This window comes from Pyrus communis, chromosome 17, assembly GCF_963583255.1.
Source record: "Pyrus communis chromosome 17, drPyrComm1.1, whole genome shotgun sequence".
Taxonomy (NCBI): domain Eukaryota; kingdom Viridiplantae; phylum Streptophyta; class Magnoliopsida; order Rosales; family Rosaceae; genus Pyrus; species Pyrus communis.
The window spans coordinates 12,711,416-12,728,566 of record NC_084819.1 but is presented as its reverse complement, the minus strand read 5'-3'; the positions used below and the strand labels follow the sequence as shown (position 1 = coordinate 12,728,566).

At 35.1% G+C, this 17,151-nt stretch overlaps 2 protein-coding genes across 2 annotated transcripts; one reads left to right on the top strand and one right to left on the bottom strand.

Moving 5' to 3' along the window:
• Positions 1 to 9,330: 9,330 nt before the first annotated feature.
• LOC137722291 (short-chain dehydrogenase TIC 32 B, chloroplastic-like) lies at positions 9,331 to 13,735 on the top strand. The gene is made up of 8 exons (XM_068461259.1): positions 9,331 to 9,539; positions 10,267 to 10,498; positions 10,596 to 10,675; positions 11,047 to 11,200; positions 11,294 to 11,372; positions 12,903 to 12,987; positions 13,154 to 13,200; positions 13,302 to 13,735. Exons 1-8 carry the CDS (start codon positions 9,422 to 9,424, stop codon positions 13,473 to 13,475), a joined length of 969 nt encoding a protein of 322 aa, XP_068317360.1. The 5' UTR covers positions 9,331 to 9,421; the 3' UTR covers positions 13,476 to 13,735.
• Positions 13,736 to 15,035: 1,300 nt separating this feature from the next.
• On the bottom strand, positions 15,036 to 15,619 carry LOC137722292 (uncharacterized). The gene has a single exon (XM_068461260.1). The coding sequence runs from the start codon at positions 15,493 to 15,495 to the stop codon at positions 15,133 to 15,135; it is 363 nt and encodes a 120-aa protein (XP_068317361.1). The 5' UTR covers positions 15,496 to 15,619; the 3' UTR covers positions 15,036 to 15,132.
• Between the last annotated feature and the right edge of the window lie 1,532 nt (positions 15,620 to 17,151).

Below are 17,151 nucleotides of genomic sequence, written 5' to 3'. Positions count from 1 at the left end.
TTACTGTTAAAGCAGCAAAAGACATATCTACCCTTGAACATCTTTGGCTTGTCCTATCCCATTCTAGTTGGGATTCATGAGTATTGATATTACGTTGCCTACAATCCATCAAGAAATCATTCGAGTCGTTATAATCACTTCCTGTATCGAAATGCAAATGGGGAATATCACCATAAACTCCTCGTACGAGATATCTTACACATGTGGAGATTATGATGATGTTTTGGTGATTATAGATCGACTTGACAAATCAACCCACTTTCCATTGGTCCAGAGGGACTACATTTTTTTCCACATGGTAAAAAATTACTCTTTCTTAAATTTACTGGATTTTCTGACGTTTCAATGAGTACTTACTCTTAACTATGATTCCATATTCACTCCTCTGTGCCGGAAGGCATCCCAGTCAACCTTGAGTACATGTCTACCCTACTGGACTTCGTATTGCTTTTGAAGCAGACAAATTGTTTAGGAAAATTGCTCGGACATCTAATTTTTAGTTGTGACCATTAATTCTTCAATCACCCAACAAATACTCTACTGAACGAATCTTTATCGTTGGTGATTGAATATTCCACAAGCTACCGTTGTATCAAGATGTCATGCATTAATTCCAGTTACCTTGTATTCTAGAATTGATGGACTTGTTTTGACCCTCAAATCCTTGATTGTTCTTTTAGTCTTCTCAACATAGTTTTTTGCTAAATTCGAGAGAAATTCTATGTAAATCTACTCATTAAGGTGTTGTGAATTACATTGTCTAGCTACATGGTATGCATGTCACTATTGTACCTCACTGTGATGTGCGTTTCACTTCCAAGTCTTGGGAAGTCTCCTTGAAAACCATGGGTACTAAGTTTTTGTCCAATACCACATCTCACCCTCAGACTAACAGCTAGTCTAAATGAATCGAGACTTTAGTGGACTTGTTGCGCTTATTCATTCTACAGTTTTAGTATGATTATGACTGACACCTATCCCTGTTAGAGTTGTGTGTAACCACGGTTACAATTTTCAATTTTGGATATGGCACTGTTTGAAACGTTGTATGGAGACTTTATGCACTGTACATGATTGATAGAGGTGTATCACGAACATGTATTTGAATAATCGAGACTGCAATTTAAGAAATTGTGCGCTATTTACATTGTCGCCTGAAAGGGTAGTATGTGAGCACGGTCAATGCGTTAATCAGATGATTTATGTGTAATTCCCAATGAGGGGCATGATGGTAATATTGCATCCTCGGGAATTTATCACTTGTCCATCGAGACAACAGTGAGTTGTTAGTATTGCAGGTAGCAAACCGTAGTATCAATAACTTATTCGTTGGGTTCGTTAGGCAAGTGGATAAATAGGTTCATCTACGTTGGTATTTTATTCGTTTATTTAATTAATTATTTAATTATTGTTTGGGCTAGACTCAGAGATACTACACACTTATCTTCAGATTACGTGACGCTACGAGTGCGTAGGTGAAAAACTTTTCTATGTTTAGTTTTAATTTCAACACAACTATTTTAATACTACGTTATTGTATATGTGTATGTTGACGTTATGGTATTATATATATTTTGACCTTATGTTTTTATAAAGGTATTATATTTTAATATTGTACTGAAGGAGAAGGAAAGTATGAGTTTGGAGGCATGAAAGAGGAATCATTGCAATCCGATCGCAACGGAATGACATTCTCTTTTATGCAACCACTCTAGCTTGATTTCTTCTTTATATATTTTCTTTCTATCTTGAATATTTTATGCATAGCAACTTATTTCAAATTTCGGGAACGAATTTTTTTTAAAGTGGGTAGATTGTGACAACACGTCCTTAATTTTACAATTTTATTAATTTTAAATGAGTGAATTGACAAAAATACCCTAGAGGAGAGATGACTGACTTTCGTCGACCGTTATTTCATAAAGCATACGAGCTACTCTTCTACCATATCCTCGAAGTAATCAACGGTACAAATGCATAGGCGCAAGCGGAATCGAGTTTGGAGTTATGATGAATATTGTACAGAATTACGAATCCGAAAAATACTATGGTAAAAATTTCTATTTTATATTTTATATATTTATTTATTTATTCAAACTTTTATTTTACTATATTATTAGTTAAATATTTTTTTGAAAAGGATATTTTATTATTTTAATCATATTTTTGACTGTGGAGCCCACACCTACACAAAGCCTCCTCTCACTTCTTGCCACGCATCCCCTTTTTTCCACAGCTCCCGGGCTCTCGTTTTCTCTTCTCTTCCCGTAGCTCTTCCCAGTCTTTCTATTGCTTTTCACTCTCTCTTTATCTCCCTCAACTATCTCTTTCTTTCTCGGATGGCAGACCACACCACCACCATCACTCACCGTTCCAGTGAACACCACCCACAGAATCTCCCCATCACGAACCTAACCTAGGCCGAGACCCATCACTTCCTTGCTGCACAGTAGCATCATTGTGCAAAACTCGAATCCGACGAGTTCTCGCCGTCTCCGGCGATGGTAAGTCTTGAAACTTTCCTATAAATTTGTAGATCATGCCTAGGATGACGATTTAGATGTTTTTGAGACGGTTTAGTGATGTTTTAACAGAGAACCATGTTGGGGAAGAACTCCCCAGTTTTCCAGCGAACCATCCGAAGCTTTGCAGGCCGTTTTTGGCCAGTACCGACCACGATTTAGCCCCACTTAGGTATATTTTTGTTCCTTATCTCTTGAGCTTCATTTCAGCTTTAGAATTTCTGATTTTTGTTGAGAAATGAACTAGTTAGAGCATTTGGAATTTTCTTGGCCAAACTCGGCCCAGTTCCGACATCCTTCTTCCGTTGCAACCGCCCCAAAAAAAAAAAAAAAATTTAAAAACAAAGGCCTTAAGTCCAAAACCTAATTCAAGCCCGACCCAAAATATTTGGGCCATTGACCCATGACCCATTAACCCTAGATCCGATTGGGCCATTTACCAAATGAATTTGGAATATTCTTTGAAATATTATTTCCGTTGACTTTTTGGAAATTTTCTCGGAAACCCTTTTAGACTAATTTCGACATCCTGAGTCTGTTTTTGACATCCATTTAGTGTAATTCCAATGTTTTAATGTAGTTGCCTGCCAGGGCAGCTCGGTTGACCTTTTAGGGTTGACCATTGCCTTTTTGTAAAATTTGTTGGGGAGCTTCCTTAACGTATTTTGACGTCCTGATTCTAAATCCACACTCCGTTTTCCCAAATTTAATTGTTTTAGTGGTGTTTTACTAATGAGTCCTAATATTATGCTTAGGTGCGATTATTATCGGTGACTCGAGCTTTCTTAGTTCAAACAGCTTCGACCTGACGACATGATCTGTGAGTGTGTCTTTTCTTTTATATAACATATACATATTTGTTAGTTTCCATTTATACATTTGAAAAAGGATTTCCTACATATGCCTAGATTAGACTAATGTTTACACAAATTAGCAAAATGACAAAATTTACGAAATTATTCTGAATCTTAAAGGATGCACAGGTATGCGTGGGATGCCTTAATTATATTTTCAGCCGTGAATAATATATGCTAACTAGAATTATCGAATCACTGTGGCGTGATTAAATTTATGTTATATGTTCATCATTTGTTGCACTGGTGTTAGTACTCACCCTGGTCAGGACCAGTCTTTCACGTGTATGTGCACATCGCATCGTACACTCACTTTGGATCCATTGTAGGTGTCAGTCTTATCCTAGATTTCTATAGGTAATTAAGACTCATATATGCTACGCATAGTGCCAGTCTTCACGTGATTGTAGTACTATATCGTATATCATTGTTACACCCAGTCCTGTTCATGCCAGAATATCTCTGCATGAACTCGTGTGTTAGCATGTGTCGATGAGCGCTCAATATGATATGTTTGCTTATGCGAGATTATGGGATTACGGACATCATGTGTCTACTTACGAAATATTGTGTCGTATTAAATTCTTGAAATATTGCAGGCTATGGTAAGTATTTTCTGACTATACGTAGGATGTATATTTTGGAAACTATACTTGTTTTACAGTGAGGAGTTATTATATTTTCAAAAAGGTTTTACAAAACTTTATTTTTAGGCCCACTCACCTTTGTTTTTCGCCCCCGCATATTTTAGTGGCTGAGCATTTGCGTCGACGAGGATTCTTGGCAAATCTTGGTATCGAAGATTACCTTCAATGATATAATTCTTATCTTATTTTACTGTACTTTACTTATACTCTGATATCACGTGTGAAATTGGTTCATTCCCGCTCACTAACGTACTCTTGTATTTAGGCACTTTTAGGTTTGAATTTATTCACATTTTCCACATCACTACATTTCATGGCTTCGTCACCCTTTGGGTGTTGGCCAGCACAGCTTGATTTAGAGTCCAGGTGGACATTTCGGGTCGGGGTGTGTCAATTGGAGTCCACAAAAAGATAAAAAAAAAAAAACAAATTATTAAATAACATTATTATTTAACATATTGGGTGGAACAAAATATTGTACAAAATGTCATATTGCCACTAGGTCTGGCAATTTCTGACACGACCCATTAACTCGACACGACACAACACGAAATTAATAGGTTTTTAGGTCGACACGATAACAAATCAGGTCGTTATCGGGTAACTTGATAAGCACCTGTTAAGATAACAGGTTAGTCCGGGTATACACGTGGATAACACAATACACGATAAGAAAAATATTAATTTAATAATTTTATATCCCTAAAAGATATTATAATTATTATAATAATTATATATATTAATTTAATAATTTTATACCCCTAAAAAAATACTATAATAATTATATATATATTTATATATATAATTTAGAAAAATGATGACGATTGGATCGGCTAAGATTTAATCTCAACCATCTATTGTACATTAGGCTAGAGCCCAGACTATCATCTCTCATTCACTCTCGATCTCTTCAAACTTTCAACACTTGCACCGTTCTCCTTGAATCCACTCATCTCTCTCGCATCTTCCTCCATCCACTTTCTTCGACTCGACTCCTGTAGCCACAAGAAAAGAAAAACTCTTTCATTTTGCATATCCTTGCACATTTGATATTTTGTAGTAGACTAGTAGTGTATTGATACTTTTTTATTAGGCTCTTATTTTGGATTGTAGATGTAGTACATAACAACAAATGTGTTTTAAAGTTTTGAAGTAATATTTATATGGCAATGAGGTATGTACAAATTTAAGAAAAAAAATATTTTTCTTAACAGGTCATAACGGATCGGGTCATTTTACCTGTTGGGTAAAGTGACCCAACCTGTTAAGGACTCGTTAAGATAACGGGTGTGACACGACACGACCTGTTAAGATAACAGGTGTTGCACGAAAACAACAGACACGACCCGTTTGCCAGGCTTAATTGCCACATAAGCCATCAAATATCATTTTAGTGTTTAAAATTTGGCATCTCTTGTGGAGATGCTCTCATATGTCAAATTTGACATATGAAATTTGATTACATGACATTCCATTTAGGATTTGACATATATTTTGGAGAGACCATCTCCAAAAGAAATGTCAAACTATAAGAGTCAAAATACAATTGATGGCTGATGTGGCAATCTGAAGCCTTATGTCAAATTATGTACCTCTCCATCCGAATTGTCAAATGTTATTTTATTACTTAAATAGAGTTTTAAATGCTTGCAGTTATTAAAAAAATGTTGAAACAAAATTTTTACTTGTTGAAATGTTAGTGGAATAAGGGAACCATCATTAAATGAATTAAAAATAAATTTGACATTGATGTCAAATTTGACTCTAAATCACAAAGTCTTCAAATCTAATCAGCAAATAACACTTTGGTTAGAGAGACTTTTGAGGTCAAATATACACAGTAGAATTCCACCTAGGATTTTGACATCTCCTTTGGAGATACTCTATCTCCAATGGAGATATCAAAAGATAAATGTCAAATATTAATTTGATGGTTTACGTGGCAATGTAAAATTTTCTCTTTTTCCAACTAATATGTTTTTTTAATATAAATGATATTTGTAGAATTCATTTTAAAATAAATCAATTAAAATAAATTTTCAAGATTTATAATTGGTGCATTAATGCGACCCACAGAAATAATTAAAAATTATTTGACATCACCTTTTCTCATATGTCAATCCATATAGGATTGACATATCGGTTAGAGCTTGCTTCTACCTTCAAATTTGATTACATGACATTTCACTTAGGATTTGGCAAATTTTAAACATAAAATTTAAATTTGAAGTCTTACATGGCACATTCATTATTTTGTAAGTTTTGTTCTCTAACCAATATATCAAATTTAAACTATTATTTATTACATTGTTTACTTTTATAGTTGCAATTAGTATTTTAAAATAAAAGATAAGTATAAAAATTATTTATTAATTACTAAAAATAGATTTGAAGTTGCTGTCAAATTAAATTTGACATCAACTTGTTTTGTTGCCTTTTGTTACCTTTCTATGTCTACCACGTAGGAATTGCCAAAACATTAGAATTGTCTTTTTTAACTGTTATTACTGATATAGACTTTTTGACATCTCCTTTGGAGATGCTCTAAGATTTCATTTCTCCCTCACTATATTTAGGAGCTCCTACATAAATCTTAGGAGGTTGATAGGGAGCATGACTGAAGTTGATTTGTTTTTTAAATTCTCTCTAAATTCCAGTTAGGAATTCATTTAGGAAGACCATTGGGGATGTTTAAGTCATCACTTCACTGCATAGACTAACAAATTTCTAACAGCTTCTTGCTGATACAAGTTCAATTCTTCTGTATTCAAAATCCTCTATGCCCTCCATATGCGCTATCTACTTGAGCGATCCCTGGCCATTCATTTAAACCCCACTTAATAGCGTTAACTCTCCAACTTATCCCCTCAATAAATAAATAAAAAGATAAATTAAGTCAAAATGACACGTGTCACTCAAATAGTTAGAGCACAAAAAGGCTAGAGAGATTTGAACTCTGCTGACATGGGTTTACATTCAATACACTAATGACAAGTGTCATTCTTTCATCATGTTTTCAACGAATCCAGATTCTCTTTGTGAGGATCTCGAGAATCTGTGAATTATATCCGTTCATTGTACATCATGCGATTATTCATTATCTTTCTTTGCAACTGTTTGCTCACTTGGCTTTACATCCAATAAACTAATATGCTATAGATGAAAAGTTAGCCATACAAAACTTGAGCAATTAGTAGGGATGATTAGTTTATGAGATTTCATTACATAAATGATCAATTTTTGTAACGATGACATATTAATCATATTGAATTATTGATCATATATCAATGATTCAATAATGATATAACAACCACACAATAATGATATAATAATAACATAATAAACACTAAATATTTTTACAATCAAATGTCAAATGTTGATCATTCCTGCTAAGTGGCAAAAAGTAAAAAAAAAAAAAAAGCTTTGGGATTCAGCAACAAACTGATTGATGGAGCTTCCAAAAGCTGAATGAGAAACTTGCGCATATATATTATTGTTTTGTGGTGCGATTGTGGTGCAATTGGAAACTTCAAATGTTTTATAGTCGTTGTCCTCTGGTTTTTGTTTGATGATTGTACAGTTAACTTTGTCAGTTGGCAGCTTGGTATGATTGTTTTTTAAATGGTAATCTGTATGAAAATTAGCACTTGGCTCCAAGACTAAGCTAGGAATCTAAATCGGCCTGACTCAAAATTTTTTTTCCTTTTCCTTCAGGTCAAACGCATTTAACCAATTATGTTAATGAAGTTCTTAAGGAAATGTTTTAATTAAGAATAACTAATTAACAATGTGTAATTTGATAGGTATATGATGCCTATCTAAAATTAATTGATAAGTCAGAATTATATAGTGAGAATATAAATGTTTTAATGTTAATATAATTTTTTTTTTAATAAAACGATATTATTTACACTAAGGGGAGGGGTGGGTTTAGTCACACAATAGGCTAGCAATAATGTGGTTTAAATTCACTTTTGGCGAGAATCAAATCTAAAACCTCTTACATACAAGTGAAGAGAAATATCACTAGATCGTAATATAAATGGTTTCATTCATTTACAGATCATTGAAACAATACTACTAATTGAATCTGAGAACCATCACTTGATACAACCTTTCACGTATATTATAATAGTACAAAGTACATATTATTTGGTCATTCATGTTATATCATGTAAACGAATTATATTGTGCATTAATATTTCGCTACAACGTTATAATGTTTCCACATAGAGGACCAGTTACCAGTCAGGATGTTCATGGATTCATGAACTTCATACAGGAGTCATGACGTGACCACAACACCCGTTGCTTGCGCTACGATTGGTCCCTTGACCTCGTAATACACCTAGACACCACCAAAGTCCGATTGGTATTGAATGACATAATCGTTGGACTCGACGGTACCGCGTTAGAGTTGCACTTCTCATTTACTCACAAAACCCCAATTGGGCGGGACATATTTTGATTCTTACCCTAAATTGCCTCCCAACAGTATATTCAACCGACTTGATTATATCGAGTTAATTACATTTACGTCTCTAGTGAAACTCAATTTGCATCCCGCTTTGACTCTTATTTTTAAAATCGCGTTAATTTAATTCAATCATTAACAACTGCATCATATAGTCTCCTAGCATTACTCTTTAACAAGTATGTTAAAACAGTTTATGTGGAACGAATAACACCAATTGTTGTTGAGGTGTGTGACACACATCTTTACAACAATGGGTCTCGTTTGTGCCATATAAACAATTTGCGGTTTTGTTAACTAATTTTAGAGAGTTAATAAAAAAAAATTGAGTTTAAAAAATCTTAAATTTGAATCTCATGAGAGTTCGATACCAATTTAATACTCCACTCTTTATTGAACTTTTTAACAAAGATGTTAGGATTAAAACCTCGGATACTCCTCGAAACAGTAAAAAATCCTTAAATGAGCCTTGAATAGAGTTTAAAGTGGTGTCGTCATAAATAAACCTATTATTATTATTATTTGGAGCTTTCTTGGATGCTCCGGAGTATCTAATACTCCGAATATTTAACCATTTGATTTTGTTTAAAAAAAAAAACAATCAAGATTTAAGGGTTAAACACCGAGAATTTTTGTTATTAAATACCAACACTCAACCCGCCATAATGACATCTAATGTATTTTTGTTTGCTTTGGTTCTGCATCGTTGTCTTTACCCTCTAAAAGTTTTCAATTCCGTGATTCCAAATTGCTATAAATAAAGCAAGAAAGACCTTCAATAACTCAAATCGTCCCTCACATGTTCTTGTGCTTTTGACAAAAAGGAGAAAGAAAAAAAAAAAAAAAAAAAAGAACTCTGAGCTTCTCTGACTCTCTGGAGTTTTGTTATTGGTTGGTTGGTTAATTTTGTGAGATTTTTGGGAGATGGGTTTCTTTGCATTGGTGACGGGAAAGCGAGGGCCAAGTGGATTTGGATCAGCTTCCACTGCTGAGCAGGTTACTGAAGGAGTTGATGCATCCAACCTCACCGCCATTGTTACTGGTCAGTTCTATTTCCATTTTTTTTTTTCTTCTTGTCATTTATAGGGATTTTTAATGGTCCGGAGTATTAACCGTTAATTTTTTGTCGAAAATACAATGATTTTGATCTAATGGTTTTAAATAAAGGAAATATCGTAATCTTCTTTAAAAAAAATCGTGTGTATAATCTAACTATGACTATAAACAAATGGCCCTGTCATTCATTGGCACCCTTTGCTGGGTTTTACTATGAACAAAATTATAGATATGGATGTGAGGATTTGAATTGTCCCACTTTTGAAAGCTAAGCTTTGCGTAAGCTTATAAGAATTTGGACTATCCTGGAAGGGGGAGTTTGGCAAAGCCACATAATGGGCAACCTAATTTGATATTGAATTCGCCATCTACAAAATTCGAACCTAAAACCTCTTACTTCGAAGAGGAATATCATCAAACCGTAGTACTTAGTAGCGGTTTGGGTGGAACCTTTAAATATACTTTCATAGTATCAGAGTTCGATTTGCTGACATGTACTACATGTCACCTGATTTCCTTATTTGTTTGGTGTGTAACCTCAACTTTCTTCGTATAAACATGAAATCAAAAGCGGTATCAAGCTGTGCTACACTGCTTTTGAATGTAAATTTTGCGCAGCTAATTAACTAGAAACTTGGCCAATATCTTATTTCTTGGATTAACTATGTTCTGGTTTGAATTAAACTTTGCTGGCCCTGTTTTGTAAACTGCAGGAGGGGCTAGTGGGATTGGGTTGGAGACTGCAAGGGTGTTGGCACTCCGCGGAGCTCATGTCATCATCGCCGCCAGAAACCTTGACGCTGCAAACGAAGCTAAACAGCTTATTCTTAAAGACAATCAAACTGCTCGAATCGATATTCTGAAACTTGACCTCTCCTCTATCAAGTCTGTTAGAGCATTCGTCGATAGTTTCAACGCTCTCGATCTCCCTCTCAACCTCTTAATGTGATAAATTCTTTCCATTCTTCCTAAAAATTTGATCACCATTTTTCAGTTGTTCAGTTTTACATATTTATATCTATTGGTTTTATATATGTTGCAGAAACAATGCTGGTGTTATGTTCTGCCCCTTCCAGCTTTCAGAAGATGGAATAGAGATACAATTTGCAACCAATCATCTTGGTAATTTTCTACTATTATCTCCTCTTTGTTGTCATGATCTATCAAATTTCACTGTGGGGCCCATCTTGAATGGGAGAACATATAGATTTTTCAGTATACCTTTACACCAAGTGTAATAATACAATTGGTTAGAAACTTGAAAAAGAAATTTCAACTTATTGTGTTATAACACTTAGTGTATCGGACCGTTTTCTCGGCACACTAAAAAATTAATCGGGACAACAAACCGCTCTGCTAGGCACTTATCATATTCCACTTGGTAGTTAGCTGTCAAATTCATTTGGTGCCTAGTGTTTTACTAAAGTACTGGGGTTGCAAGTGTTTTATTCCACTGATTGCAATCTAGTTAATTATATTTACCTATTTTACAGGTCATTTTCTGTTAACAAACCTTCTGCTTGAAAAAATGAAGACTACAGCTAAAACTACTGGTGTAGAAGCCAGAATTGTGAATTTGTCATCAATTGCTCATACAAGCACTTACGAAAGCGGGATTCGATTCGACAGGATCAATGATCCAGATAGGTAAGTAATGATTTGAGTAATCCATTTCTTTCCATGGTTTGATAGTTTATAACCAGCTAGCTCTAGCTCACTGTTCTTTATGTGTCCTTTCAGTTACTCCACGTTAAATGCATACGGGCAGTCCAAATTAGCAAACATACTGCATGCCAATGAGCTCTCTCGTCGATTGCAGGTGATCACCTTTTACCTATATGCTGTGCATTACCCTCTTTTACATCCTAATTTCCATAAAATTCCCTGACCATTGTTACACATGTGCGTCATATACCAATTAAATCACGAGGCATGTAGATTTTCATTCTTTACTAAAATCGCTCATCACGTTTGGTATCGGGTTTTTTTATTTTTTTTGTAATAACGATAAAGCATCTTATGTAAGAACAACAATCTATTTAATGCTCAATCTACTCATTGTAGTCCAAAAGAAGGGATGTTTTGACACTTCATTAATCTCTGGCCTCAAAAGTTGGTAACTTGTGCCCCATAGGACTCACACTCACAATAAGCATATATGAACCCTAAAAGACTCTGGAGCAGATGTAGTGGGGCTCGGAGATACAAAATTAGGTCATCTCCAATAGAGAGGATTAAAGGTTCAAAAGTCAAAACATAACCTGATTTGCCCAAAAGCTTATCTCCAACTAAAGGCTGGGCTATAATTCTATGAAGCCCACCAGACCATTATTTATCCAAATGAGCATCTGCCTGGCCAAATGTAGCCCCCCCTCGTAGCCTATTTTTCGAGGCCTAACTCCTAAGTTGCAATAATTGATTCAAATTCAACAGGTAGATTTGAAAACATTCAAACATCAAATTAACTAATAAATTTAAAGTGTAAACTTAAAACTAATAAATTATTAAGGATGTTATATTTAACCCTTCCGGTTGGAGATAGCCTACGACACCAAAAAGTATATTGAGCTTTGCCAAAGATGGTTGTCCCTATGCACAAAATTAAGAGTCATCAATGTTTTCATACGGAGAAGACGATCATTGGGTCGAATGGCAATTTAGTATAGAGTAGGATTCTCTCCCCTTTTTTTTTCTCTCCTTTCCTCCTCTCCTATTTGAACGGTTACGGTTAAGCCACATCAACATCTTATATTAATTTTTTTTATAGAAAGACAAAGACAAAGACAAAATAGAGAATGTAAGATGAGAGGATGGAAGGGGATGGAAAGAAAAGGGGAGAGAATCCTAATCCATTTAGTATTAGGACGTTGCTTGTCTTTCGCTGTTTAAACGTCATAATTTGAAATTTTGAATTATTCATTTTCTTTATTATTATTTATATAAAATTTCATTATATTTGGATGCCGTTTAGTCATCCACATGAATCAAGCAAGATGATGGTTGATCACGAGGATATTATTTGTTACCATAACCGTCGATTTGCTCGACATATATGAATGATTAAACTGTATTCAAATCAACTGAAATTTTTTATAGATGATCTTTAAAAGATGATAAAGAAAACAATGAATTCAAATCATGATATTTGTACGTTGAAATATTTCACATAGTCAATGTAAAAATGAATGATCCAATTATAATTCCTCATTTTATGGGAATCAACCTTTTCTGATGTCAATCAACCTTTTTTTTTTTTTTTTTGTAAACTCGATCAAACTTATTAAGAAGGTATAAAAAGTCAAGTTTCTGGTCCTAAATGGTGTATACTGTTTTGCCTGTCTGTGTGCAGGAAGAAGGGGTGAGCATTACAGTCAACTCTGTCCACCCAGGATTGATCACGACACGTCTCATGAGGCATAGTCCTCTTTTGATGAGTACGTTATGTTACACTCTCCCCACATTCGTAATTAATACAAAAGCGATTATCTTATGCATTCAATACACTGCATGATATGAGTTATGGTATTCATATCGATTCCTTTAAGTTATAACACGTGTCATTGTATTACTTAACATAATTGGATCGTCTTTCTTTTCCAGAGGCTTTTAAGATGTTCACCTTTTGCATGTGGAAGAATGTACCTCAGGTGATTAGTCTCACTAATTATATTTCAATTCCTCGTTTTAACAGAGAGGTTAAACTGTTATTAACTGGCTAGTTATGTTATTGTTTTTTTTTTATTTTCAGGGAGCAGCCACAACATTGTACGTGGCACTGTACCCAAAGTTGAAAGGTATAAGCGGAAAATACTATGTCGACTGCAATGAGACGAAACCCAGCAAAGATGCTGATGATGAAAACTTGGCTAAAAAGCTTTGTGACTTCAGCAACAAGTTGATTGATGGAGCTTCCAAAATCTGAATCTTGGAAGCATCCTGTGTTAAATCTGCGACACATTATTATATGCAAAAGCTCGAGAGAAACTTACATGCCATCGAAATGTTAAAGTCTACATATTATTGAGTGATTAATTTGAAATACCGTCGTTTTGTCATATTAGTTGTTTGAATGTTATTTCCCATAAGGAATAAGTCGTTTGTTGGATAATATAGGTGCCATTAGGGTCATAGTGAATGTCATAATTATCTAGTTTTAATGTTAGTTTAAATTGAAATTTTGCTTTGGAGTGAACTCCTTGTCTCTTGGATTAAAATAAGAGACTACTCATCCTTATTAGCACAAAGCAACTTTTGTTCCTTTTGCACCAAATTGGAACCTTGGTGAAACTTTGGGACCAAATCTAAAAGTGCCTAAAAGAAAATCAAAAGTAGGAATGAAGTATAAAATATATGAAAATGATAAACAAATTTTTCTACTTGCACATTTTATTAATCATGTTTATTGTTTTTATTTGATTTATTCAATCTAATAGTCAGAAATAAAAAATATATATATAAGAGGCCGAAAAGAGTGAACTCAATTCCATTCTTTTGAAATTTTAGAGTGGTGTTGTACGTACCCATTGTCTTATTTTCCCACTCATTTTAATACGAAAATTTTATTGACAAATTTATCCTCATGCAAAAAGACCATGAAGACCTAAAAAAATACGAGGTTCTAAATTTAAAAAGTAATAAATGAGAATTCTTAACGTCACCCGCTCGCACCCACCTAACCATTTTTGTTGGCAAAGAGACCAAAGAACACTCAATGACACTAAGAAATGTCCAATCGCTCAAGTAAAACTGCAATCGTGCACCAGATTCCTCCCGCCAATTATTCCGGACTTAAACTTTTCGTGCCAATTTCCTTGATTTCGACGGCGCAGTCACTAGAGAGCAACCGGAAGAAGGAGATCATGTGAGGACAATTGTTCTTGATAACAACCAGTATGGATGCAAGAGAGAAGAGGGGAAGACAAATATAGAGAGAATAGAGAGAGAATTTCAATCCATCCTTGTTGGCTGTTCATGGTCCGGTGCCGAACTTAGGATAGAAGGGGGTATTTTAGCAATCTAGGTGGGGTGAAGAAAGAGCATTTTCATTTTCAACTTTTATTGATGGGTAAGAGTATGAGGTGGGGTGGGGAATAAGACTGGTGGGTGGCATTAGCAGCACTCCTATTTTACAATTCGGATGTGAGAGTTTTCCGACATTGAAATAAAAGAATTACTAGATTTAAAATTAGTTGGTGTTTTATAATTTGAGTTTATCAAATTGTAACATGATATTGCTTATCTAGTTAATTTTTCATCCTGTATTTGAATTATTTTGATTTTTGACTTCTCATACGTTTTCAAAGACACAAGCACAAAATTACTCTAACTTACCCTAGAATTACTAGCACTTACTTGCAAAAAATATGAGAGCTCCACATCACATTACAAATTGCATAGTTCAATGCATGAAAAATCAAGAATTAAGTTGATTAAACTTGTCATTTTTCTTCAATCTTTGACTTCTCATTCCGTGCAAATAAACATGATGAAAATTGTAGCAAAAAATAAATCGAAACCTTGTAACAAAAAAATAAAGAGTAAACACCTAAACTTGTTAGTCGAAGCCCAACAGGCCCAACTCAAGGGACCTCATCGGCCTCCCACAAGCCCACGGCTCTAACCAGGTAAGCCGACGCAGCCACCACGGCTGCCGCGAAAACAGGAGGCACGATGAAATCGATGGCGGACTTGCTGAACAGGTGAGCCGGCAGGCAGAGGACGTCTCCCGGCACGTCCGATGGAATCCTGATCGACCCTTCTGAGCCGCAGACGCGGGAGAACTCAGACGTCGACGAAATGGCGGACACGAAAGCAACCTCGGGCGAGAAGGAGGCCACGGCCACCGTCAGAATGAGGACTGTGGTCCACGAGGCGGCGTAGATTAGCACTGGCCAGCGAGAGGAGAGGCGCGTGAGGGTGGAGGTGAAGAGTGAACGGAGCATTTTGTTGGTTGAGGTTTTGCGAATAAGGAGGGGTGAGGTTGGGAATTTATATGTACGTGATTGGGGGGTCAAAGAGTAAAAAAAAACTCAGAGTCAAAAGTGAAAGAGGGAAAGAGAGAAGGGGTTGAACGACTTTGTAAATTCTGGGGTTTAGGTGGGAGAAAGATGGGATATGACAACACTTAGTTGACCGCTCTCATATTTGTTTTGGTGGGTTTTTCTATTGGATTTTTATGATAAATAGTTTTTGAAATTCACTTATTCTATCAAGATGGTTCATAAATTTGAAAATCAATCAACGTCGTCTTGAAAATAAGTAGTGCAAATCAATATTGTTATTGTGTTTGAATTCCGTTAAACAATTTTGCTAGTATGTTGACGTGGCATCTTGTGAACCCCCCCAAACTCCAATATTTTGATGACATGTGGATTAAAATTTAATTTTTAATTTAAATAAAAAGAAGAAAAAGAAAAAACTCGACTCCATCCTTTCTCGCCGGAAAGCTAGAGCACACGAATTGCAATCTCTCCAGCGTCGCAAAGGGATGCCGCACAATTCAAGATAGATTTCCTTTTAAGTTGAATATATGCATGTAAGCAGCAGCCTTGTAAGGGGTGGATGAATGAATGAACATAGTTGCCTCTTTCCCTTACTCTTCAATTTCCTGCAATCCCCCCTTTCCTTCTTTGTTAGTGTAATCAATTAAAAGATTTAGAATCCATTCAAATATAGATGTAGTCAATTAAAAGATTTTAGAATCCTTTAAAATCTAGGTGTAGTCAATTAAAATATTTTAAAAGATTTTAAAATCCATCCGAATATAAGTGTATTAAAAAAAATTAAGATTTTGAAAGATTTCAATAAGTTGTGGATTTTGTTAAATTTAAGAGCCAAAAGTATATATAATTAAGACTAAAAAGAATCCAACATCACCTCCTAGTATTTCAAATCCTTTCACCACAATTCACCACAATCCATTCAAATTCTTTAAAAAATCTATATAAATTTTATAGAAGTCTCTAATCTTCTTAAATCCTATCAAATCTATCACTTTTGAAATAAATCTTTTAAAATCTTAGTTTAACTAGGTCTCTTAATTTCCTGCAATTGTCCCTTTACTTTATGTTAATTTCCTACGCTTCCTCCGCTTCCTCCTTATCAGAATACACATTCCACACACACCGGAAGCATCCATTGCCGCAGCAATCGCATAGCTCCGGCTTCTCGGGCGGCGTAGCCGCTGCTTTGCTTCTTCTTCTTCTTCTCTCGACTTTGCTAATTTTATTGGCTGGCTTGATTGTTGGTGCTGTACCCTCCGCGGTCGGCCATGGATTTTCTCTGGATGGTGGAGCGATTGGAGAAGGGTAGTCGTGGTCGTAGTGTTTGGAGAAGAAGATGGTTTTTGTAGTTGTGTCTTCTATGTTAGTCGAAGCAATCTAGTTTTTGAAAAGGTTATGGAGGTGATGAAGCAAAGCAGCAAATCGCTGATTGGTACCAAAAACTGCCGGCTGAAGTCAAGGAGGTTTGGGGAATTCATCAATCTGTTTGGTTGCTGGGTGCCAAGACGAAGACGACGACGGCGATTAGTTTATTTTTTGTTTTTTGTTTTTTGGTTGTTGTTTATTTATTTATATTTAAACACATATTATTTTTTA